Source organism: Carcharodon carcharias, chromosome 14 (genome assembly GCF_017639515.1).
Source record: "Carcharodon carcharias isolate sCarCar2 chromosome 14, sCarCar2.pri, whole genome shotgun sequence".
Classification (NCBI taxonomy): Eukaryota; Metazoa; Chordata; class Chondrichthyes; order Lamniformes; family Lamnidae; genus Carcharodon; species Carcharodon carcharias.
The window spans coordinates 111,450,048-111,475,624 of record NC_054480.1 but is presented as its reverse complement, the minus strand read 5'-3'; the positions used below and the strand labels follow the sequence as shown (position 1 = coordinate 111,475,624).

At 42.5% G+C, this 25,577-nt stretch overlaps 1 protein-coding gene across 4 annotated transcripts in view; it reads left to right on the top strand.

The window, feature by feature from the left end:
- The window catches only part of sema6bb (sema domain, transmembrane domain (TM), and cytoplasmic domain, (semaphorin) 6Bb), a 590,981-nt gene that overhangs the window by 396,498 nt on the left and 168,906 nt on the right, over positions 1-25,577 (top strand). For all 4 annotated transcript variants that reach the window (XM_041204971.1, XM_041204968.1, XM_041204969.1 and 1 more), the window contains 2 exons: positions 6,407-6,469; positions 22,458-22,559. In XM_041204971.1, coding sequence (XP_041060905.1) covers positions 6,407-6,469; positions 22,458-22,559 — 165 coding nt within the window. The remainder of the gene's footprint in view (positions 1-6,406; positions 6,470-22,457; positions 22,560-25,577) is intronic.

Below are 25,577 nucleotides of genomic sequence, written 5' to 3'. Positions count from 1 at the left end.
GGATAGACGTAGAGAAGATGTTTCCATTTGTGAGGCCACCAAATCTAAAGGCCATAAATAAAAGAAAGTCACTGCTAAATCCAATAACGAATTCAGGAGAAACTTTACCCAAGAGAGTGGCTAGTATGTGTGACCACTACTACAAAGAGTAGTTGAGACAAGTGACATAGATGCATTTAAGGGGAAGCTAGATAAATACAAGAGGGAGAAAACAGGCCATTCAGCCCAACATGTCTATGCTGGTATTTATGCTTTAGATGACACTCCTCCATCGCTTTTCATCCAACTCTAACAAAAGAAAGAAAAACTTGCATTTATATAGCACTTGTCACAATCGCCAGATATCTCTAAGTGCTTTACAGCTAATAAAGTACTTCTGAATAAAAGATTACGCTGTTAGTCATGACTCAGTTGGTAGCACCCTTGCCTTTGAATCACAAGGATCTGGGTTCACTCCAAGACTTGAGCACCAACATCAAGACTGACACTCCAGTGTAGTATGTAGGTTGTGCTGCATTATTAAAGGTGCTGCCTTTTGTATGAGATATTAAACCACGACCCCATATGCCTGCTCAGGTGGATGTAAAAGAGCCAAGGTACCATTTCAAAGAACAGTAGGGGAGTTAATCCTAGTTTCCTGTCCAATATTTATCCCTTAAACAACATCGCAACAAACAGATTATCTGGTCATTATCACATTGCTGTTTTTGGAAGTTTGCTGTGCCCTAATTGAATGCCATGTTTCTTAGATTACAACAGTGACTACCCTTCAGAAAGCAAAACACTTAGAGACGTCCAGCGATCATGACAAGTGCCATATAAATGCAAGTTTTTCTTTCTTTTGTTAGAGTTGGATGAAAAACAATGGAGGAGTGTCATCTGAAGTACAAATACCAGCATAGACCTGTTGGGCTGAATGGCCTGTTTCTGATCTGAACATTCTATAAAATTCTATGTAATCCCTTGTGGCTATCAGTTTGCAGCACAAGATTGGCAATCTCACTCAGACAGACTGCCGGGTGACTGGTGTGGGCAAGGGGAACATGCACATTGGCACAACAGAGGATGTTGTTCTGAAGTTAAGGGTCTGCTGTAGAATTGTGTTAACGAGATAACAATATTTTCAGTGTTTGACTCAGGAGAGTAAAATGCCACCCGCAACCTGTTCTAGGCTGTAATGAATTTGTAAAGAAATCTTCAATTAGAGACTAAGATTGACTTCTATTACCAGCATTGTCTGTCTGTGGGGGTGGGAAGACAACTTTGCATAGTATTTCAGATGCTGGCAAGGAGACCTATTTGTAGCACACCTTTTAATGATGTAAAGGAGGGCTGAAGAATGCATTGCTCACTAACTAAAGCCAATATCCTATCTATAGCATTATTGTATCGATTTATAGAGACTGCAGCTGAAGATAACAGGAGTAGCAATGCTTGTTAAAGCCATTTACTTTTTTTTAATTCTAGGTAGCAGTTACGGTGATGGCTACTTGGTGCTCTTAGGTCAAACAAAACAGAGGTGTCAAACTGGAACTGCTAATATTCAGGAAGAGAAGGCAGCCAGTTCTCTGCTAACATTAAGCTTATTCTTTACACTGTTTAAAATGCACCAGAGTGAAGCTGAAACTCTATGTTGGGCTCTGTTCTCAAACTGGTCTCTCAGCCCCTTACCAGAACGTGATCTCCACATCCAAGAAATAATGTTCAGTATGTATCAATGTGAAGTAAAAGCTGTGTACAATCATCTATTACTGAGACTGTAATAGAAAATAGAAAATAAATCACAGCAGGTCAATCAACATCTCAGGGAAAAAATCAAATGAATGTGTTGGATGGGACCCTAGATCAGAACAGATATTACTGTATTTCAGCACCAGTTCTGAAGCGCCTGATATATTAACCTCCCTCTTCTCTTGCAGATCCCACTGACCTGCTTTGCATTTTCTGTTCTGGTTTTAGATTTCCAGTTTTTCATTTTAACTGGCAAGCTACTGTACTTGGGGCTAACAGAGGAAGGGAATATTTCAAATGGATAATTCAAACATAGCCTGAAAAGCCTTCAAACCTGTGTCCCACTGAGTCCCTTTGTGTTTTATAATTGTGAAATAATTTGAAATATATTCTGCATATTATATCCTCATGAATAACCTTGAAAAACAGAAAATGTTTAGTTTGCAGATCCTGATGTTAAACTAAGCAACACCATAAACCTGTCATTTATCATTACCACTGTAGTACATCCAGTATCTGTAATTATTAACTGTCACCCATTTTTTTGTGCAGTTAGTTCACTGTGTTGCAATGCTAGATATACCTGATACAGAAAATGAGATGTTTCTGCTCAAATGAATAAGGTGTATTAGTGAATCCTAGGTTTTCCTTCCTCCTCGAATATTCTTTTCTTCTTTCCCAATGTTGTGAATGGGGTCTAGTTCCACAGGTACCAGCTGCTCTGAGTATCCCACGTATGGGCCCATATGGGGAGTGTTAGCAGATGATTCAGCTGCAGAGAATTTAACCCTATCCTTTGTCACCCACGATACATAGATACTTAAAAAACTGACAATGCAGCAGGCAGCCATTTCCCTCATCGTGTCTGTACCAGCTAAATAAGAGTTGTCAAGCCTAATCCCACTTCCCAGCTCTTAGTCCTTAACCCTGCAGTTGATAGCATTCAAGTACATTTCCATTTTTTAAATGAAATGTGGGTTTCTGTCTGTACCGCCCTTTCAGGCTCTGAGCAGACTCCCACCACCATCTAAGTGGTGAAAGTTCTTCTCAAATCTTGTCTAATCTTCCTGCCAAATAAGTTAAATCTATGCCTGCTAATTATTGACCTCACTGCTAAGGGAAATAGGCCCTTCCTATCCACTCTATCTAGGCCCCTCATAGTTTTAGACACCTCAGTTAAATTTCCCCTCAGCCTCCTCTATTCCAAAGAAGATAAAACCCAACCTACCCAATGTTTCTTCATCGCTAACATTCTCCATTCCTGGCGATGTCCTCATAAATGTCCTCTGCATGCACTCTAGTGCAATCATATCCTCCTGTGATAAAGTGACCAGAGCTGCATGCAATACTTTAGCTGAGGCCTAACTAATGTTTTATGCAATTCTTGCATTCCCCCCCCACCCGCCCACCGCTCATATATTCACTGCCCTGGTTAATAAAGGGAAGTATCCATATACCTTCTTAACCACATTATCCACTGTCCTGCTACACTCAGGAAAGTTTGAACGTGTACTTCAAGGTCCCTCTGTTCCACTACACCTCTCAGCATCCTGTCATCTATGGTGTATTTACTCGTTTTGTTTTCCCTCTCTAAATGTATTACATCACACTTCTCTGGATTGAATTCAATTTGCCACTTTTCTGCTCACCTGACCAGTCCACTGATATCTTCCTGCAGTCTAAAGTTTTCTTCCTCACTATCAACTACACAATCAGTTTTTGTATCATCTTCAAACCTCTTAATCATGCTTTTTATGTAAGTTTAAATTATCAATATGTACCACGAGAAACAAAGGACCCAGTACTGAGCCCTGAAGATCCCTAACTGGAAACAACCTTCCAGTCACTATAACACCCATCGACCCTTTCCTTCCTGCCATTAAGCCAATTTTTGATCAATTTGCCACTTGCTCTTGGGTGCTATGTGCTTATACCTTTCTAACCCACCTCATTACCCTTTTGATCCATCTGCCATGTGAGACACTGGGTAAAACTTTTAGTGGGCACGCGCCCAACCCGACTGAGTGTAAAATGACGCATGATGACATCGGGCAAACGTCCCGACATCATCACGCACTTGCGCGAAACTTCAATCACCAGGCGCACGCTGAAATCGGCAGCGTGCCTGCCAACAATTTAAAGGCCTGTTCAGGCCATTAAATAATCAACTAACTTGAACTTTTCGCTGCCTGTCCAACCTTACGGTTGACGGGCCAGGCTAAAAGACCAAGCAGCCTTTGCACTTTTTAGGAAAACTCATCCACAGGCGGGATGAGCTTTCCTAAAGCCAATAAACATAAAATAAAAATTTTAAAACTTAATTAATAACATGTCCCTCCTCATGTGACAGAGTCACATGAGGGGACATGTCTCATTACTTTTTTTTTATAGAACACTTTATCTCCCTGAGGCAGCTCTGTGCACATGCACACAAGTGCAAAGGTCGCGCTTGCCCCGGCTCGCACTCCTACCCACCCCCCAGTCTGCACAGGCACTGCTGAGCACTGCCACTCGCGTTTCATGTTTGGCAGACTTTAATTGGCCCACCAGCGTGAAATTTCGGTCCTGATCGCGGGCGGCAGTCGGCTTCCTGACCACTCGCGCCAAGCCCGCCCGACGTGCGAAATTCTGCCCACTGTGAAATAAAGGAAGAAAAATAATGTAAATTAGTGGCACAATTCATGCACTTGAGAGGTAGTGATCCTGAGGTAGGAGGGAAGGATGGAGACTTGGATCTCATAGATGGGGTGAAGCAGAGGGAGTTTTAATCTGTACCTAAACACGCAATGCCCAAACAATTGGTCTTATATTTATCCTGCAAATCGTCTTTCCCCCAGGTTCACTGAACTGTGCTTTCCTGACACTGGAGAGCTTGGTGTTAAATCTGGGAGACTCAATTGGCTTCAGTAACCCTGCTTCAGGGAGAGAATTGTTTGGAAATCCCATTCCCAGTCACTATCCAGTGACCACTTCTGTAAAGTGTTGAGTAAAGATAGAATTGACCTTGGCTGTGATGCCTTCTGTTTTCGAATGGCCTGCACACACTGTCTACCTTTATACAAAAAAAATAGCCACGAGGTTGTGACACTGAAGTGTGACTAGTTCCAAGGCTTTTGATCAAAAAACATCAAGGCATCATCCTCAGAGAGGGTGGAGAATTAGCAGAAAGAGGGGAGAAAACTTGGTGGTGTACTAGTGCTCGTTACTTGATCTCTGTTTCCTCTACATTTAAGAACTCCTCCTTCACCCAGTGCTACCTTGAGCTCAGATTGGAACAAAATATCTCCTGGGGGTTATTGAGTGATGTTTTTGGGTGATTTGTTTCATATTATAGATTTGTGCTTCATTAATGGCTGAGTCTGTGTGACACCTGGCAAAGGAATGACTTATGAATATGTGACAGTTACAGTTTGGTATGACATTGGTCTCCTTTTCTACCAAGAGCCACACCATCTGATGATTGAATTTATGGCATTAATTACCAGGTTGCTGTCAATAAAAGCACTCAATATGAATCTTTTTAATCTAATCTTGCAAATAAATTCAGGCATTCTTCCAACAGTAAAACAGATAATGGTGTGTCAGTTAGCACCTTTTGGAAAAGGGTTGATGAATATTTGATTAGAAACGAGGTTAAGGTTATGGGGATGAGTGGTGATTTTGAATATCATGTGGATCATAAGGCTTCCCACCCTGTTGGGAACCGAGGAAATGCCATGGTAGAAATCTTACACTTTCAGAAGTACAATGTAGTTTGGAAGATTACACTGCAGATTTGCTTTTTTAACAGCTGGAGTGTCAGCCAAAAGTTTGAAAAACCTGTCTCTTTGGGAATTACATGAATTGTTTACAATCTCTGGCAGAGCAGCTTGTACTTGACATAGGAACACTCGATTCTGTTACCACAGATTCCCAGGAGTAGAAAAATATTATGATCCCCAGTGACCGATAGCTCTGTTTGTTGAGCACAAAATATTAACTAAATAGAGAAGATAAAATAAATCAATAAATTATTTCATGCATGGCTCTTGTTAACAAAGCAATTTGATGGTTCACTCTCCCTGGCTGCCCAGTGTTCTCGAGACATCAATAGCAAATGAAGAAGTACATTTTCAGAAAGTTTTACTACCCATGCCATGCTTCAGGGGAAGATGGCCCTGGAAATGTTTCCCTTCCCAGCACTAATATCTATCTATAACCTTGGTGAGCACATAAAATCACAAAGACTACATATTAAATCAAAAATGCCATTTGTTGCACCAAGTCTATTTGCTTCGTAGTGCGTTTGCGAACTGCCCTAACTCTTTACAAACCATCTGCTCACAACCTAGCTGCCAACTCATCTACCCAGCTCAGTTTACCCAACTTGCCTTCCTTGTGAGAAAAGGTTGTGCGAGATTCATCAATTACTTCAAAACAGAAAATCTAGATAGGTTCAACAAAACCTGGTCAACTAACATTTTTCAGTTGGTCTTGTATTTTTCCCTTGAGATCTATGTAACCTATATTTCACTGTGGACTCTTTGGTACTAGAATACCACTTATCCCCTAGTTTGCCAGCACACTTTGTAGAAAATTGGTCTCTTTGCAGCATAGCCATACATCTTTTTTCATGCTTAAAGAAACCCTTTTCCGTTTTGCCTGTTTTTTAACCTCTGGCATTCTTTTTCCACAGAAAGTGACATGGCGATCGAACCAACATGACATTGATATCTGCAGAATGAAAGGCAAAAACGAGGTACATCTGCAAACAAATTGGCATTATTTTAAGTTCAGCAACTGTGTCACTCTGCGCCTGAGGGGCAGTGTCTTCCATTTTTATTATCTCTGAATTATATTGTCAAACATGATTTATTAGCTGTCCATGTAATTGGTTTTGCAATTAATTATTTCTAGTTCACTGATCAAAACAGAGGCATCTCAAAATTCAGAGAAATTCAATTTTCTAATTCTATTACACATACTTCCGAGTCCGAATTACCTCACATTGGGTAGCCGCTGAAGAGTGAGCCTGCATATCAATTTGCTTCTTTCTGTTCCGACACAAGGTGCTGAGTTCAAATGAAGTCTGAGACCAATGGGATACTGATCTGGGTCAGATTATCACATGTACAACTCTTAATTAACCCTGTAACTAGCTGCCGTCTCTTCTGACTAACAATTGGAAACGTTCGCATGGTAGTACAGAGCTTGGATATTGCTGAAAAAAGAGACATGTTGCTGAAGATTTTCATCTTGCACTCATCAGGACAAACACAAGAGTTCCAAATTTCAAATGATCACAATAATTTAATTATTTGAAATCATTTGAAATTTGGCATTCTTGCATTTATCCTGATGAGTGCAAGATGAAAAGCTTTGGCTACATGATCTTTCTTTTGAGCAATATTCAAAACTGTATACGTGCAAGGCTTATAAACAGGCAGCTCTGGCATGCTCCGTAAATAGCCAATCATGATAAAATACCAACACAAAATATTGCAAATGCTAGAAATTGGCAATATAATCAGAGAATGCTGGAATAGCTCAGTGGAACAGCAGCATCCATGGAGAAGGGTAAGAAAGTTAACGTTTCAGGTTTCATGGCCCTGTGTCAGAATCAGAAGATTTTACAGATGAACAGCTTATCTGGAAACACATATTTCAAGTCCCAATGTTTATCCCCCTCCAAAATGTGTTGTATACATCAGAGAAAACTCCAGTGTGCTTGTAATTTAATGATGATCATTGTAGGATTGAAATGCTCAAGTTATTGTCCAAAGCTGCTAATGATACTGTGTTTGAAGGTTAAGGTAGACGCCAAATGCTGCTGAGTATGTGCAAGGATTCAAGGTGAAGTTTTGTATGGCAGTGTGAGGTGATGAAATTTAAGAGGGAAAAGAAAGAACTGGAAGTTAAGTTTCCATGAAAAGATACAAAAGCTAGCTTGAATCACCAGTATATGCCATGCTGTAGTTTATAATGGCTGTGGCAATAATCATGGTTTGGGTTCTCAAATTCACTCACTTGAAGTTAGAAATAAAAAGGGAAGTCAGGTGGAACTTCATTTGCGGAATAATAAGCTGGTCGGACACATCAACAGAGAAGGCTGTTGAACCAACCACTGTGAGGAGGTCCTAAAGATCAATAGGCCAGTTCCTGAAATGAGAAGAGATTGACGGGATTGGTGAATGAGCGAGGCTAAGTTCAATATTTGTTAGATCTAGCATTTTTTGATGTTTCTGAAAATTATGTTCTTTTGCATGACAATAGGGCTTGTGATTCCTCACTACAATCCCCGAATTCAGATAAAAATTAAGGAAAATCAAGCTAGGAGCAAGCAGCTCAGTACCGCAAACTAGATTTTCCTCTGCTCTCTCCAGCCTGGCTGCTAGAAAATGACTGTGCAGGGAGCATTCCTAGGAACTCCTCAAATTTACAGTCGTCCACTGCAGTCTAGGGACTAAAACAATGTCAAACCTTCAGTCTCCAAGGATGTTCATTCCCTTTATGTGACCTGTTCCCTTCAGGTGCACTGGCAGGGAAGGATGAAATCCAGTCCCCATATTCATGACTGAAAATGGGGGAAAACAGCACTAGAAAGAGCCCACGAATGGCTTCCACTTGAGGGAAAATAAAGTAGCCCTAATACTGCTTAAAATTGGGTCTTTCTCAGTTTCTAACAAGCAAGTGAGTAGCTTTGCAACATGCAATTAATTATACAAAGCTTGGTGTGTCTGACAATGGATCACAGGCTCAATTGCATGGAGTGTAGATGGAATATCTCTTCAGGAAATTACTTTAAAGATTTTAAATAAAATATTTCCAACAGTAAGAAGTGCTGCCAGAAAAGTAGGATGTTCTGTCTCAAATTTCTTTCTAAGTGTTAATTTAAAAGCAAAGTTGTCCATCATTACTGCAGAACCCAACTGACCATTCTCCTTGTAAGAACCTTAACAGTGAGCATCAGCGGGTTATTTGACCATGATTGCATCACGTTTGGGCCTTTTCTCATCCAATATTCATGTTCCCAGCAAGGTTATTGGATAAGAATCAGGAACTGGAAGCTTGGCTGCTTTTTTTTCTCATCGGATCTAAGGGAGACTGAAGCTAGTTCCACAGCTCTGACTGTGATCAGCTGACCCAGTGCAAGAAAAGCATTGACCCTTGGGCGTTTGACTTTGGCTCAATACCACATAGGGTGTTTTGATAGTTATTCCTCTAGGGGAAGTCTTATAACCCTGAGATTTAAACAGTGAACCATAATAATACTTATATTTATAGAATGCATTTCACGTTGAAATGTCTTGATGAGGTTTTACATAATTAATTGTTATGAAGTCAAACAAAACAATCAGTTTTCACCAGCAATGTCCCAGAAGGAGCAATGGAATGAATAACCAATTAATCTGTTTTACAATGATAAGAGGGAGAAATATTAAGCAGGACCAACTCCCTGCTATGCCTCTAATAATATATCTTTTACTTCCACATAGAATGACCATAGGAATGACAGATGTCATGTGTAAAGGACAATACCTTTCACAATATCCCCATACAACACTAGACACTCAGCCTAGCTTTGTGAACTCAAGGCCTAGAGGGATTCACTACTACCTACTTTGAGACATGAATGCTACCAACTAAGCTGAGCTGACGCACTGCAAAAACAATATCTTGAAGGACATTTTAACATAATAAAATAAGAAAAAAGGATTTAGGTCAGACCACTTAACCTGTAAAGCCTGCTTCTTCCATATGCAATCATGGACCATATCCACCCGTCTAGTCTTTGGGAAAGATCCGTATTATTACTGCCTGATCTCCCCCAAATTATTCAAACACCAGTTAACAATATTAAGCCATTTCTACATTTCTGCTTTACAGCCAGTCATCCTCCACAGATATCAAGACCATTGTAATCAAAGCTCCTCTGCAGCATCAATTCCCTTGGAATATTTGGTCATCTCCATCTCCATCATTTATCCCTATGACATCTAATTCAATTTCTAAACACATACAGGTTGGAGATCCAAAAGCTAGCTGTCCAAAAACTGGAACTGTCTGAACACCATACATTTTAAAAAATCTTCCAACTGAATTTCAGTTAAATGAAATCTGGACTTATTGCCCAAATAAGGGCTCAATTCATCTAGGTGCTAGTTCTCGGTGGCACGCAGCACTAGTTTTTGATTTTGCTGCTTTGTTTACAGCGGCACATCAATCTAGTTTTCATGCTCTGAGTTGACCCAACCTGCAACCACCCCCACCACCCCCCCACAGCCCCCCCCCCCCCCCACCCCCCCATCCCCCGGATCCGGGTGTCCACAATCCAGGAAAATCTGAAATCCGGTGCCGTCTCAGTTCAGAATGGCAGATTTTGGACGTCCAACCTGCAGGTATACAATTCAGTTTTGCAGGTGTTAATCAGAAACACCAGAGGCGGAATTTTACAGCAGCTGGATTTTACGTTCCCGCCAAAGTCAATGGGGTTTAGAGTGGCTCGCTGCATTTTACGGCCCCTTCCCTGCTGCGACAGAGCTCTTGATGAACATGAACCATACTTATACTCCGTGGGTAGAAAGTTCTTCTATAATCTAGCATCTGTGATTTTTGCTTAAACCTATTTCTTTTACCTCTGTGTCATCTAGTTTTGGGTCCAAAGCAAATAACCTGTTTAAGACTGCAGAGAATGTGTTTTCAGCATTTTCTGTTTTTCTTTTAAATTTCCAGGATCCCCAATGTTTTGATTTTGCTTGTACCTATGTCCTCTATGTCTTCAAGCATCTTAATGTCTTGTATTCTGTCTCCCTTCAATCCTTTCTTCCTCAATGAATGAAACCTACATCTGTCTTCTCAGCCCAATGTATTGGAATCACCCTTATCACATTATTGTTTGCGATGGAAAGTAATCATGTGAGGATTTGCTGAGAATGATCATATGATAACACTTGTTTATACATTTGACTGCTCTTCAACTGAGATTAAATTGAAGCATTGTGTAGCTAACAGATTGGAAAGCTGTATGTTTAGTAGAGTTTAAAGAGGAGGCGCTGGAAGGTCTTAAAAGTTGAACTTACATTACACAATGATTTCTTTTTGTTTCTAACCCTGCCGTGTGGACCTACTTCTTTGCTTTGTTGATCTCCTAATTGAAGGGCATAATTTTGGCCTTTCTTTATTCCTTTCCCTGTAGTTCATCATCGTGTGTGTGTCCATTGTTTGGGCCAACGGTTAAAAACAAAAACAATCACTGTTGCTAACCACATTGCCCTCCATTGTGTTACTCTCAGAATTCCTGAGTGAAACATAAATGAGAGCGAAAACATCCAGCATTAAAAATTCACCAGAAATCATACCTAAAAGTGTTGCCATGATAGGACGCATAAACCCTGAAAGCGAAAGAAGACTTTTACAATTCTTGAATTATAGATAGCACTGAATGTCAGAGACCTTTAGGGCATCCATGTAACTCGTTTCTCTGTGCTGTATTTCTACCCAGATAAAATGTTCTACAAGATATTTTCCTTCCCTTTTGTCTGTAGTTTAGAAATTAGTGGTTTTATTCTGCAAAAATCTGAAGGATGATTCCTTCATAGACTTTCAGAATGACTGCTATAAAAAATAAATGGGAGATGTAATTGAAATGTATCCGCTGAGAATTAATGTATTTGTTGCATTTGAGATGGTGTTTCTGAGCAGATACAGGAGTTTTTATTTCTGTACAAATTTACAAGATGCTTGGCTCCAAACCTTCAACAATTTAACAAACACTTGAGGCAGGAAGATAGTGACTGAGGTGGGTTACGGACCAGCCTTTCGTAGAAAAGAACGATCTAGCATGCATCAGACCATAAATTTACTTTTCCAATAAGCTTTCTCCCCACCATTTTAATGTGCTGGAGGATATGTCCAGAGTTACCTGGAGCCCTCTAGAATCTCACTCAAGTTAAAGTTCTTCATCTGAAAGCCTAGGCAATAAATGCAGTGAGCTATGCAAATGTAGAAAGCATCACAAGCAAGCCTCATCCTGCTCTCACCCGACATGCGCAACCATATCCTAACTGATATTTCCTCTTCTGAACCAAGAAGTGCTAAAGCCATTTGTAACACCCAACCATTGCAATTGCTGAGATCAGCAAACTCAACCCAAATCACTGATTAAACCTAGGACCTTGCCCTCTGTACAGCACTGAGTTAATCCACAGAGTCATTTAAAGATTTGTGGATTAGGTCCCCCAATCCCTCAATAAATTCAGTTGCTGAGCAGATGACCCTTAAAGACCCAGAGAATTCCAGCAAGTATAACTTGTCGAGTATACCCTCCCAACACAAACTAACCCAGAGATAAAAACAAAAAAGCTGCGGATGCTGGAAATCCAAAACAAAAACAGAATTACCTGGAAAAACTCAGCAGGTCCGGCAGCATCGGCGGAGAAGAAAAGAGTTGACGTTTCGAGTCCTCATGACCCTTCGACAGAACTTGCGTTCGAGTCCAAGAAAGAGTTGAAATATAAGCTGGTTTAAGGTGTGTGTGTGGGGGGCGGAGAGATAGAGAGACAAAGAGGTGGGGGGGGGGGTGTGGTTGTAGGGACAAACAAGCAGTGATAGAAGCAGATCATCAAAAGATGTCAACGACAATAGTACAATAGAACACATAGGTGTTAAAATTAAAGTTGGTGATATTATCTAAACGAATGTGCTAATTAAGAATGGATGGTAGGGCACTCAAGGTATAGCTCTAGTGGGGTTTTTTTTTATATAATGGAAATAGGTGGGAAAAGGAAAATCTTTATAATTTATTGGAAAAAAAAGGAAGGGGGAAATAGAAAGGGGGTGGGGATGGGGGAGGGAGCTTACGACCTAAAGTTGTTGAATTCAATATTCAGTCCGGAAGGCTGTAAAGTCCCTAGTCGGAAGATGAGGTGTTGTTCCTCCAGTTTGCGTAGGGCTTCACTGGAACAATGCAGCAAGCCAAGGACAGACATGTGGGCAAGAGAGCAGGGTGGAGTGTTGAAATGGCAAGCGACAGGGAGGTTTGGGTCATTCTTGCGGACAGACCGCAGGTGTTCTGCAAAGCGGTCGCCCAGTTTACGTTTGGTCTCTCCAATATAGAGGAGACCACATTGGGAGCAACGAATGCAGTAGACTAAGTTGGGGGAAATGCAAGTGAAATGCTGCTTCACTTGAAAGGAGTGTTTGGGTCCTTGGACGGTGAGGAGAGAGGAAGTGAAGGGGCAGGTGTTGCATCTTTTGCGTGGGCATGGGGTGGTGCCATAGGAGGGGGTTGAGGAGTAGGGGGTGATGGAGGAGTGGACCAGGGTGTCCCGGAGGGAGCGATCCCTACGGAATGCCGATAAGGGGGGTGAAGGGAAGATGTGTTTGGTGGTGGCATCATGCTGGAGTTGGCGGAAATGGCGGAGGATGATCCTTTGAATGCGGAGGCTGGTGGGGTGATAAGTGAGGACAAGGGGAACCCTATCATGTTTCTGGGAGGGAGGAGAAGGCGTGAGGGCGGATGCGCGGGAGATGGGCCGGACACGGTTGAGGGCCCTGTCAACGACCATGGGTGGAAAACCTCGGTTAAGGAAGAAGGAGGACATGTCAGAGGAACTGTTTTTGAATGTAGCATCATCAGAACAGATGCGACGGAGGCGAAGGAACTGAGAGAATGGGATGGAGTCCTTACAGGAAGCAGGGTGTGAGGAGCTGTAGTCGAGATAGCTGTGGGAGTCGGTGGGTTTGTAATGGATATTGGTGGACAGTCTATCACCAGAGATTGAGACAGAGAGGTCAAGGAAGGGAAGGGAAGTGTCAGAGATGGACCACGTGAAAATGATGGAGGGGTGGAGATTGGAAGCAAAATTAATAAATTTTTCCAAGTCCTGACGAGAGCATGAAGCGGCACCGAAGTAATCATCGATGTACCGGAGAAAGAGTTGTGGAAGGGGGCCGGAGTAGGACTGCAACAAGGAATGTTCCACATACCCCATAAAGAGACAGGCATAGCTGGGGCCCATGCGGGTACCCATAGCCACACCTTTTATTTGGAGGAAGTGAGAGGAGTTGAAGGAGAAATTGTTCAGTGTGAGAACAAGTTCATCCAGACGGAGGAGAGTAGTGGTGGATGGGGATTGTTCGGGCCTCTGTTCGAGGAAGAAGCTAAGGGCCCTCAGACCATCCTGGTGGGGGATGGAGGTGTAGAGGGATTGGACGTCCATGGTGAAGAGTAAGCGGTTGGGGCCAGGGAACTGGAAATTGTTGATGTGACGTAAGGTGTCAGAGGAATCACGGATGTAGGTGGGAAGGGATTGGACAAGGGGAGAGAGAAGGGAGTCAAGATAACGAGAAATGAGTTCTGTGGGGCAGGAGCAAGCTGAGACGATCGGTCTACCGGGGCAGTTCTGTTTGTGGATTTTGGGTAAGAGATGGAAGCGGGCCGTCCGAGGTTGGGCGACTATCAGGTTGGAAGCATTCGTTTAGATAATATCACCAACTTTAATTTTAACACCTATGTCTTCTATTGTACTATTGTCGTTGACATCTTTTGATGATCTGCTTCTATCACTGCTTGTTTGTCCCTACAACCACACCCCCCCCCCACCTCTTTGTCTCTCTATCTCTCCGCCCCCCCACACACACACCTTAAACCAGCTTATATTTCAACTCTTTCTTGGACTCGAACGCAAGTTCTGTCGAAGGGTCATGAGGAGTCGAAACGTCAACTCTTTTCTTCTCCGCCGATGCTGCCGGACCTGCTGAGTTCTTCCAGGTAATTCTGTTTTTGTTTTACAAACTAACCCAGTCTCTGTTTCTGTGCTGATCTATAAGTTCCTTCCAACCTCTCTGTGGAAATTAAGGAAGTACAGTGTAGCTAATATCCACAAGTTATAAGAAGCAACCCCTACAATCAAGACTGCAGTTCCTTTTTTTTCACTGATTTCCGAATCCAGGCTGATGTCCCAGTGCAGTATTGAGCATGAACTCCACTATTGAAGGCGCCATCTGTCAGATGACTTTAAGCCAAAGACAATAAACCAAGAGAGAGTCTGCTGTCTCAGGTGAACCTACAGGATTCCATGGCACTATTTTGAAATGGATTGGAGGGGGTTCTCCCTGGTGTCCTGGTCAATATTTATTCCTCAGTCAACATCACTAAGAAAATGATTATCTGGTCAGGATCACATTCCTTTTTGTGGGAACAGGCTGGTGCAAATTGGCTGTCATGTTTCCTGCAGTACTGAGTGACTACACTTCAAAAGTGCTCCTTTGGCTATGAAACATTTTGAGGTTGTGAAAGGTGAAACAGAAATGCAAGGCTTTCTTTCTTTTTTTTCTCTCAAATTTGGCGGTATTTCTGTAGGCAGGAGCGGAAGGGACAGAGATATGGATTGGGTCAGCTACTGAGGCGAGTCGGGTTAGCCACTGAGTTTTAATGAGGATTGATCACACAGAGAAGCTGAAGAGTTGGATTAGGTGTGGTTGGGCTCAGTTGGGCAGAAAATCTGGATGAGTAAAAGGTTAATTCAGGCAGAGCAGCAGGTTATGAATTTGCTTGACCACAGAGATTCAACTGACCAGTGAGGCTGAGTAAGCTGTTAGGACCAGGGGCTTGTTGCATGACACTGCTGATAGGTGCCTTGCTTTGGAACCTTAAACCAATCAAATTAATGATGAATCTAGAATTATACAGCACAGAAGGAGGCCATCTAGTCCATTGTTCCTGTGTCAGAAGCAAAACCTAATAGACCAGTAATACTGCTTACCCTATCTACTATTAGAATGAGAGATAGTAAATACACTTTCAGATATTTTTGTGTGCTTATTTTTGATTTTACAGTATCCCACATTTGACATCAAGGCAGATATCTTCTAATTTTATTGAAAATTGTGGGAAGATTGAATGCCCAACAGGGGGTTTTAAGCAAGGTGCATCAAAATTGGTTTGAGGGGAAACAATAAGACATGTTTCAACTTCAACATCTGAGCACACAAATGTAGTGCTCACCAGTATTGAAGGAGTGCTGCATGGTCAAAGGTCCTGTACTTTGATTAAGATGTTAAATGGGGACTGAGAGTGGAGCTTCATCCATTTGTTCCAGTGGGTCAGTTAAAAAAAAATTTTGCAATTATATACTGCCTTTCACCACCCCAGGGCCTCCAAAAGTGCTTTATAGCTAATGAAGTTCCTTTGAGTTTAGTACTGTTGTAATGTAGGTAGCCAATTTGCACATATAGCAAACTCCCTACAAACCAGTGACATGACAATGACCAGATAATCTGTTTTCATGACATTGATAGAGGGATAAATCTTGGCCAGGACACCTGGGATAACTTCCCTGTTCTTCAAAACAGTGCCATGGGATCTTTTATGTTCACCTGAGAGGGCAAACAGGTTTAAAATCTCATCCAAAAGAGTGAGGGACTGTACTCAAGTCTCTGAAATGGGGCATGGACCCACAACCTTTTGATTCAGAGGCAAGCTACCAGAGCCACAGCTGGAATGACTGAGATTCAAAGTAATAGCTGATAACCATCCAACTGAGCCACACGAACTTATTAATGTTCAAAGAAAAGTAATTAAAAGTTGAAGATTACGTGCCACTATTGCAAGAAGGGCAGGGAGATTGTCCAGTTTCATGACTAACATTCATCCTTCATCCATCAAAAACAGACAAATTGGTGACTCTTTTCATTGCTATTCTTTTCAGCTATGTACAAAATACTGTGTTTGCTGGCATGAGTGGCTGCATTTCAAAGCAATTTGTTTTATGTGAAACTCTTTGGAACATCTTGAAAGCTGTGATAAGACATAGAAATATAGAAGCAAGCTCTTTTTTTCTTTGTTTTCTCTCTATTCCCCCCTCCTTGTGTCTTGTCCATCTGTCAGACTTCAACTAAGTCTTGGTGCTGAGAGGCACAATCACCAACTTTTTTTTCCCCATATTGCTGGGTGTTTGAAAGACAACCTGCTAAGACATCTTGTATCAGAACAGCTTTTGAATTTACAGTAACGTTACAATCTATCTTCCTATTGGAATGGGTCTCTTTTTCTATTGATTCTTGTTTCATGGTGACAGGTGGAGTAATCGTTACTGTCAGTTACTAGACCTCACAACAGAATACATCACTTCCCTTGTTATTTTTGTGAGCTCGCATGAGTACTATACCCCATGCTTAGTGTTCCAATGACACATATATGTGACCTTGAAGTCATATTGCAAGATAGGCATATACATTGCTAACTTTACCGATTCCCTCCGTCACTTTAACAGTTTCCATTTTCCTAGCCCTAACCATTTCCTCTTCACCATGGATGTCCAATCCCTCTAAATTTTCATCCCTGAAAAAGATGGCCTGAGCGCTCTCTCCCTTGAAAAGAGACCAAACCAGTCTCCATCTACCACCATCGTCCTCCGCATGGCTGAACTGGTTCTCACATTGGACAGTTTCTCCTTCAACTCCACTCACTTCCTCCAGAAGGTTCTGCTATGGATGCCTGCATGAATCCTAGCTATAATTTCCTTTATATGGGATATATGGAATGTTCTTTGTTCCAATCCTACCCCTCCATCACCTCTTTCTCCAGTACACTGTTGACAGTATTGGTGCTTTTTCCTGCTCTCATTCTGAATTGGAAAATTTAATCGAGCTCCCAGTTTCCACCCTTCTCTTGCCTTCACATGGTCCATTTCCAATTCTTCCCTTGCCCCCCTTCCCTTCTTTGACTTCTCTGTTTCCATTTCTGGAGATGAGCTATCCACCAATATTCACTGACTGCCAGAGCTACCTTGAGCACATTTCCTCACATTATGCTTCCTGTAAGGACTCTGTTCCATTCTCCCAGTTTCTCTGCCTCTGCCACATTTGTTCTGACTAGTGTTTCCAACATGTCTTCTTTTATACTGTACTCAACCAGAGATCTCCCCTCATCCTGATTGACAGGACCCTCAACTGTGTTCATTCCATTTCATGCACCCCATCCCTCCCATGATAGGGTTTCCCTATCCTCACTTTCAGCCTCCATGTTCAATAGATTATCCTCTGGCATTTTCCACACCTCCAGCATGGCGCCACCAGAAAGCATATCTTCCCTTTCCCTTGCCTTTCAGCATTCCAAAGGGACCATTCCATTTGGAAAACTATGGCCCACACATGAATCACCCCCAACTTCTCCTCCCCTTCCCATGCCACCTTTCCAGACAAGTGCAAGAGATGCAATACCTGACCTAATTTATCTCCTCCTTTCTCACCATCCAGGGTCCCAATCACTTCCTCCCCAATGTAACGATGACAAGGCAGACAGTGTACCTGAGGAGTGTGCAAAATTGGATAGCATATTGTGGACTGGCTTTTGCAGCCCCTTGCCGTGCCTGTTTTCAGCAGGGGTGGACCTCTAAAGTACAAGGGGTAGCTAACCCACCACTTTCTCACCCACCCCAAGCTGTCCCCCATAAAGGAGGGAGGGAGAGGGTAGAGGGTGGGGGTGCGTAGACGCCAAAATCTGCCACTTACCTGTCATTTGTAAATAAATAATTAAGAGTCGATTGATCTGGTTTACAAGCCAAATGATCCCAATATTATGTTGTCCACAGTATAACACAGTTGGTATGGGCAGGCAGGCAGGTGTGGGCAGCCCATTCTTTCAAGAAAGTTTTTAAAAGGATGGGAAAGAAGGGGATACTATTCTGAGGAGGGTACCCTTTGTGCATTAGAGGTAACCCCCCCCCCCCCGAAACATAGAACCTCCCTTCCTTTCTCCCTGCCTGCACTGCAAAACCTACCTGCCTCAAAGCCCCCCAAGGTGCCCGATCCCTCCCTGCCCAATACACCTGATTGACCTGAGTCCAGGATCTATTGGGGCCTTCATCCTGGGCCTGCCTGCCATCCCAAAAGCACCCACTATTGAACTCCATACTGCCAGGACTGCAAGGGCTACTGGCCAATCAGGTTGACCGGCAGCTCTCAAGGGTGGGTCTTCCTCCCAGTGAGGGGTTAAAGTCCCACACTTCCATTGTTGTTGCTGCATGTTAGTGCTGCCAGGAGGACCTTTTTTTTCCTTTGGTAGGTTTCTGATCAACTTTTTAGTTGGGGTAGAGGGAGGGGCGAGCAATATGGCCTCCTGTAAAATCCAGCCCAGTGAGTGAGGAAATATTAAGGGGCAGAATTTTTTGATAGTCAGGCAGGCACGCGCCCGACCCGAGCGAGAGTAAAATGACTCGTGATGATATCGGGTGAGCATCCCGACGTCATCACACACTCACGTGATATTTCGGTCGGTGGGTGCACATGGGGGTTGGCAGCACTGACAATTAAAAGGCCTATTAAGGCCATTAACAATCTTAATTGAATTAAACGTTTCGCTGCCCATCTAGCCTTATGGTCAGTGGGAAGGCAAAAAAGCCAAGTGGGTTTGCATTTTTTGTGAAACCTCATCCATGGGCAGGATGAGGTTTCGATCCGTCATTAAAAAAAAATTTCACATTAATTTCTAACATGCCCCTGCTCATATGACACATGAGGTGACGTTTTTTGTATTTTCATCTCCTTGAGGCAACTCTGTGCCTCAGGGAGCTTTTCCTGCACACACCCACCCACATGCATGAAATGGAGTACTTGGCCACCGCAAACCACGCCCCCCCCACCCCCCAACCCCACACTGGCAGCACAGAAGCATGAGTTTCATGCTGGGCAAGCCTTAATTGGTCCACCAGCGTGAAATCACGATCCAGCCCCGATCGTGGGTGGCGGGCGGCTTCCTGACTGCTCCCACTCTGACCCCGCCGAGCCTGCCCGACAAGGGTGTAATTCTGTCCAAGGGGTTTTCTATCTTTCAAAGTTGACAAATCACCAAACCCAGATGTCATGTATCCCAAGTTGCTAAGAGAAGCAAGGGAGGAAATCATAGAAACTCAGATCATCATTTTTCAGTCCTCTCTGGCTAAAGGACTGCAGGATACTAACATTGTTGTTTAAAAAAGGAGGAAGGGATAACCCGAATAATTAAAGGGCAGTCAGCCTAACCTCAGTGGTGAGCAAATTTTTGGAAAAAATTCTGAAGGGCTTCATAAATCATAATTTAGAAAGGAAGTAATTAATCAAGGACAATAAGCATGGATTCATTAAGGCAAGGCTATATCTGACCAACTTGATGAAATATTTATAGATTCATAGACATATACAGTGCAGAAGTAGGCCATTTGGCCCATCGTGTCCATGCCGGTCAACAAAGATCTTACTGCATTAATCCCATTTTCCAGTCCTTGGCTCACAACCCTGGAAGCTATGGCAACGCAAGTGAATATCTATATACTTCTTAAATGTTACGAGAGTTTCTGACTCAACCACCCTTTCTGGCAGTGAGTTCCAGACTCCCACCACCCACTGGGTGAAAAGATTTCTCCTCAACTCCCCTTTTATCCTTCTACCTCTTATCTTAAATCTAATCCTTATCCTTCTACTTATCTTAAATCTATGCCCCCTCGTTATTGATCCATCTACTAATGGAAAAAGTGCCTTCCTATCTATGCCCCTCATAATCTTATACACCTCTATCTGATCTCCTCTCAACCTTTGCTGCTCCAAGGAAAACAACCCCAGTCTATCCTCAGACCCTCCAGCCCAGGCAGCATCCTGGTAAATCTCCTCTGCACCCTCTCTAGTGCAATCCATTCTTCCTACAATGTGGTGACCAGAACTGCATGCAATCCTCCAGTTGTGGCCTAACCAGCGTTTTATACAGTTCCAGCATATCCTGCCTGAAGGGAATTTTGAAAGGAATAACAAGGATGGTTGATGCAGGTGATCCATTTGATGTGGCAAGTCTTTTGACAAGATCCCATATGAAAGACTGGGCAGAGCCCATGGGATCCAAGGGCAAATAGTAAGTTGAGTCCGTAATTGGCTCAGTGGCAGGAAGAAAAGGGTCAGCAGGTCCTTTTGTAACTTGAAGGCTGTTTCCAGTGCAGTTTTGTCAGAATCAGAACCAGGTTCCTTGCTTTTTATGGTATGTATCAATGATTTATACTTAAATTAAGGGGGCATAATTAAGAAATTTGCAGATGATACAACTGTCAGTCACAGGATTGATAGTGAGGAAGAAAGCTTTAAACTGCAGCAAAGTGGTAAATGGAATTCAATCCAGAGAAGTTTGTTAGAGTGCATTTTGGGAGGGCAAACAAAGCAAGAGGATACACAATAAGATACTGAACACTGTAGATGAACAGAGGGACCTCAGAATGCATGTCCACAGATCCCTGAATATAGCAGGACAGATAGCTATGATGTTTAAGGAAGCATACGGGATATTTTTATTAGCCGAGGTAGAGAATAGATATAGGCCGGGATTTTACAGCCCTGTCACAGGTGGGACCTGCCGCAGGTGAGACAGCGCCTCATCCAGAAATCCATTGACTTGCAGCGGAACTGGGTGATCCCAGCCGCAGGCAGGTGCAGAAAATCCCACCTGAAATATAAGAGCGGGGAGATTATGATAGAATTGTATAAAGCACTAGTTTGACCACTGCTAGAGTACTGCTTACAGTCTGGTCACCACCTTACAGGAAGATGTGATCACGCTAGAAGCAGAACAGAGGAGATTTACAAGGATGTTGCCAGGAAAGGGGACAGATCCCTTTGGAACAGAGGAAGCTGAAGAGGATTTCATTGGGATGTATAAAATTATGAGGAATCTAGATAGAGTGGCTATTACCCTTACTAGAGGGATCAATAATTAATGTGCATAGATTTAAAGTAATTGGCAGGAAGATTAGAGGGAAGTTGAGGAGAAATGCTTTTATCCAGAAAGTGGTGGGAGTCTGGAACTCACTGCCTGAAAGAGTGGTAGAGGCAGAAACCCTCAACTCATTTAAAGAATAATTTGATATGCACTTGAAATGCTATAACCTATAAGAGCGGTGGGCCCGACTCCCCCTCCTGCCCCTGCCCGCACAGGTAGCACTTACCGTGCACGCATCACATTGGGTGAGTCTTAATTGGCCCGCCCACATAAAATGGCGGCGCGCAGCCGATCGCAGTTGGCAATCAGCTCCACGCCTGCCCGCGCCCGCTCTCTATCGGCCCGCCTGACGGGAAGAAAATTCTCCCCTTGGTTCAGCATTGGTTTGTTGCCTGATTACAATTCTGTGAAACACCTTAGGATGTTTTACTAAGTTAAATAAATGCAATTTGCAGTTGTTGTTGTCATTGTATTCATATCCTCTGTATACTACAGAGCTGTTTAAGGTATTGATATGTAGAATCAAATCGAAATTTGGCCATGTCATTTCAATGATCATCAATATTCCAACTGTCGACTTCCAGTTGATTAGAAAAACAATTTTTCACAGCCAATGAAAATTTTATTTTCTAAACTTGCCCAAAGTGGGGCAATTGCTGATGTTTGAATGGATTTGTTGCTATAATATTTGTATTTATTTCAGTGTCTAAGCATATGACCCCAAAGCAAAAAGAACAGAAACAGTTTTACTGAAGCTTCTGGCAGTACAAAGGGTTAATATAGAGTCATAGAGTTTTACAGCATGGAAAGAGACCCTTCAGCCCATCGTGTCCACGCCAGTCATCAAGCCCCTATCTACTCTAATCCATTTTCCAGGACTTGGCCAGGAGCCTTGATATGTATATTTTTTAATTAGGGAGAAGTTGCATCTTTTAAAAAGAAACAAATTATGAGGAGAGCAGATTGCTCAGACGGTGTTATAATTAGTTGTTTCTTTTTCTAATTCCAGGCAGAATGTCGGAACTTTATCAAAGTACTTTTGAAGAGGAATAGCAGCACGCTTTTCATTTGTGGGACGAATGCTTATAATCCAGTGTGTGCGAATTACACAGTGAGTGACTGTTGCCTCCTGTAACATTCCTGTATGCATGTGTAGTGCTCATTATTACGCGTCTTCTTTACAGCCTGCACAACACAAGAAGCCAGCTACTTAATGAGCTGGGGTTGTCAACTGAGAGATATTGACCCTGGCAGTCTATGCAAGGGTTGGAAGCTTTGTAGGACTTGTAACATTTTGGTAATTTAGCTAAGAGGATGGATGTATAAATCGTGACCAAAAGAATCATAGAAGTTTCAGGACAGGAGGAGGCTGTTTGGCTCATTGCACCTTCACTAATACCTGAGAGATAAGTTCACTAGTGCAAGGTAAGGTATGCAGGATTCAGCAGGACCAGTTATAAACTTGAATTTGGGCCTTTACTGCACACAGTTTTGCATCAAAGTCAGTCACTTTATATAAGGTGAGCACAGGGCTGGATTTTACTTAGTCTGTGGAGACAGGCTGAGTGGTGTGCAAACTGGTAAAATGGCAGCAGAAGGCATTGTGAGGGGAAGAGGAGCCTGATGTCTTCCTTTCGCCATGGCATATTATCAGCAGCGGGAACCTAAACAGCTCAGCTGCCCATCGATGGCCAATTGTTCCAATTAAGTGCTCAATTAAGGACCGCCTCCTTCCCCCACTGACATTTTACCTCAAACCTTGATGGCATCCTTCCAGATTGCCAGACAGGTTCCTCTTTCATTGCTGCTGCATGGCCCACAGTGGGGGTCATTGGCAACAATGGCCAACTCCCCAGCTACTGCACCGCTGCTTGAAGATGCACCACCAGCTGATTGCCTGGGCCTGCCTACCCAGCTCATTGAAAGAAGTTTACTTTGGGGGCTTCCAGGTTGCCTTTATCTTGCAGCTGCGGTGGTGCTTATCACTAACAGTGGTGCTGCTGAGCTGTCAGCCCTCTAATTGACCTGTCAACTTTGGGAGGCAGGCTACCATTGTCAATCGGATGGCAGGCTGCAGAGGCAGAGTCTTAATTGGCCGCCTCTAGTAAAATACTGACTTTGGGTCCCGCTGTCTGCTGGTGCAGAGTCAGTTCCAACTTTCCGTCCTGATGGTGGGATCACTTACCTTCCTGAGAAAATTCAGCCCACAGTTACAGTGGGAGACTGAGAAATAGCCCAAGTATGTGTGTTTCAAGAAAGCAAAAATATCTAATGAAGCCCTCCAGTAGTTGAACTAATGTATGGAACAGCTTAGTTTGGAGATAGTCCTGGTTCCCAATTAGTCTCCTATGGGTGAATGTTTAAATGTATAGCTTGTTTGTAATACTCATGTATGGTACCTAATGAAATCTGTCAAGTTGACCTGACCCTGGACCTCAAATCTTTGTTCCTTGTCAAAACTTGTTACCGATTCACTGACCAGAGAAAATAACCTTTCACTGTTTACCCTCTCAAACTCTTTCAGGATTTTGAGTACTCCCACATTGGTCAATAATATGCCTCAGCCCCAACCTCAAAGAGAATCCGTGCGCCTGACAGTATCATATTTTTCCATTTCCTCCAGAAGCTAGGTCTAACCTCTATTAATAGACTAGCTAGCTTTGAAACATTGATCCAGCTCAAATTCACTGTTTTCTCTGGTTTTCATGCTTCCCAGCAAAGAAAGTGGAAGCCAATTAGGGAGTAGAGTTACCCTACTTTCCTAGGAAGCTTGTTAAAATTATAGAGCTGATAGAATTAAACATTATACATTCTTGGTTGTGTTGTATTTGTCCAATCACCCATTTTGTGAGCTGGACTTTTGACAGTCAAGATATTAACTACAGAGGGACTAACCAGTCAGAATTTGAGAGGACATCATATTCCAGGGTCAGTTTAATAGACAACCCCATTTTTTGGCCTGATATTTTACTGTGCACAAAGAAAATGAATTATTGATTACAGAAACATTTGCTGTTGAGTAGAATTCTTATTTTTTTCCGAGATTTCATCTTTCCTGACTTATTTCAGTGTTTAAAGTGGGTCCCATATCCTTCCATTTTAATTCTGTATTCCTCTTAAATGAATCTTTCTGACATTTGTACTTTGCGATGAGCAGACCTTTCCACATGACAAGAACAGAATTGATCTGTCCCTGTAACCTTTCCAACACATTCTTTTTTCTTTGTAGAAAAAATCTATTATCCGTGCAACACACCAATTTATTTGAACACCAACTCACTGGCAGGTTTTGGAACCACAGGGCCTTGCGTCTTTGGTTCAAATTTCACTAAAGCTTGACTTTGTTATTGTACATTTGTGTGCCTTCAGATACAATCAAGTAGGTGTTTATATTACTTGGTGGTACTTGATACATGGGGATCGAATTCTGATTGCTCTTTAATTCTGCAAATTCTCTTAGTATCTTCAACATCTCCAATCCTTTACATAGCCCAGAATGTTGTTGAAGGAATCAATTTTTTAACTATAAAGGAATTTAAAGAGATGTTGTGAAGTAATTTTATGAGTCATCCCTGCCACCAGGGAGCTTTGACTGCTGACGCTGCATAACAGATATTTGGGCAAATATTGATTTTAGCGCCATTATAGTCATATAACCATGGGTCACACGCGCTTGGATTTTTCAAGTGGAGGCCAGTAGGTGAGGCTAAGTGCCAGAAACAGGGACTCATAAAATCTTCCTCATATTTTCTCCAGTGTTATTCTGTTTTTGAACATTCATCTTCAAGAAAGATAGAAACAGGAATAGACTGAACTATTCCAATGTACTCCTGACTGATCTTGCACATTTCACCTTCCATAAACTTTATGTCATCCAAAATACTGCTTCTTTAAAAAATTATTTTTACATGGGATGTGGGCATCACTGGCAAGGGCAATATTTGTGGCCCATTCCTAATTGCCCTGCTAGGCCATTTCTGAGGGCAGTTAAGTGCCAGCCATGATGATGTGGGTCTGCAGTCACATGTAGGCCAGATCATGTAAGGAGGGAAGATTTCATCCTCAAAGGGTGTTAACGAACCAGATGGGCTTTTATGACAATTGATCACCACTGAGACTAGCTTTCAAT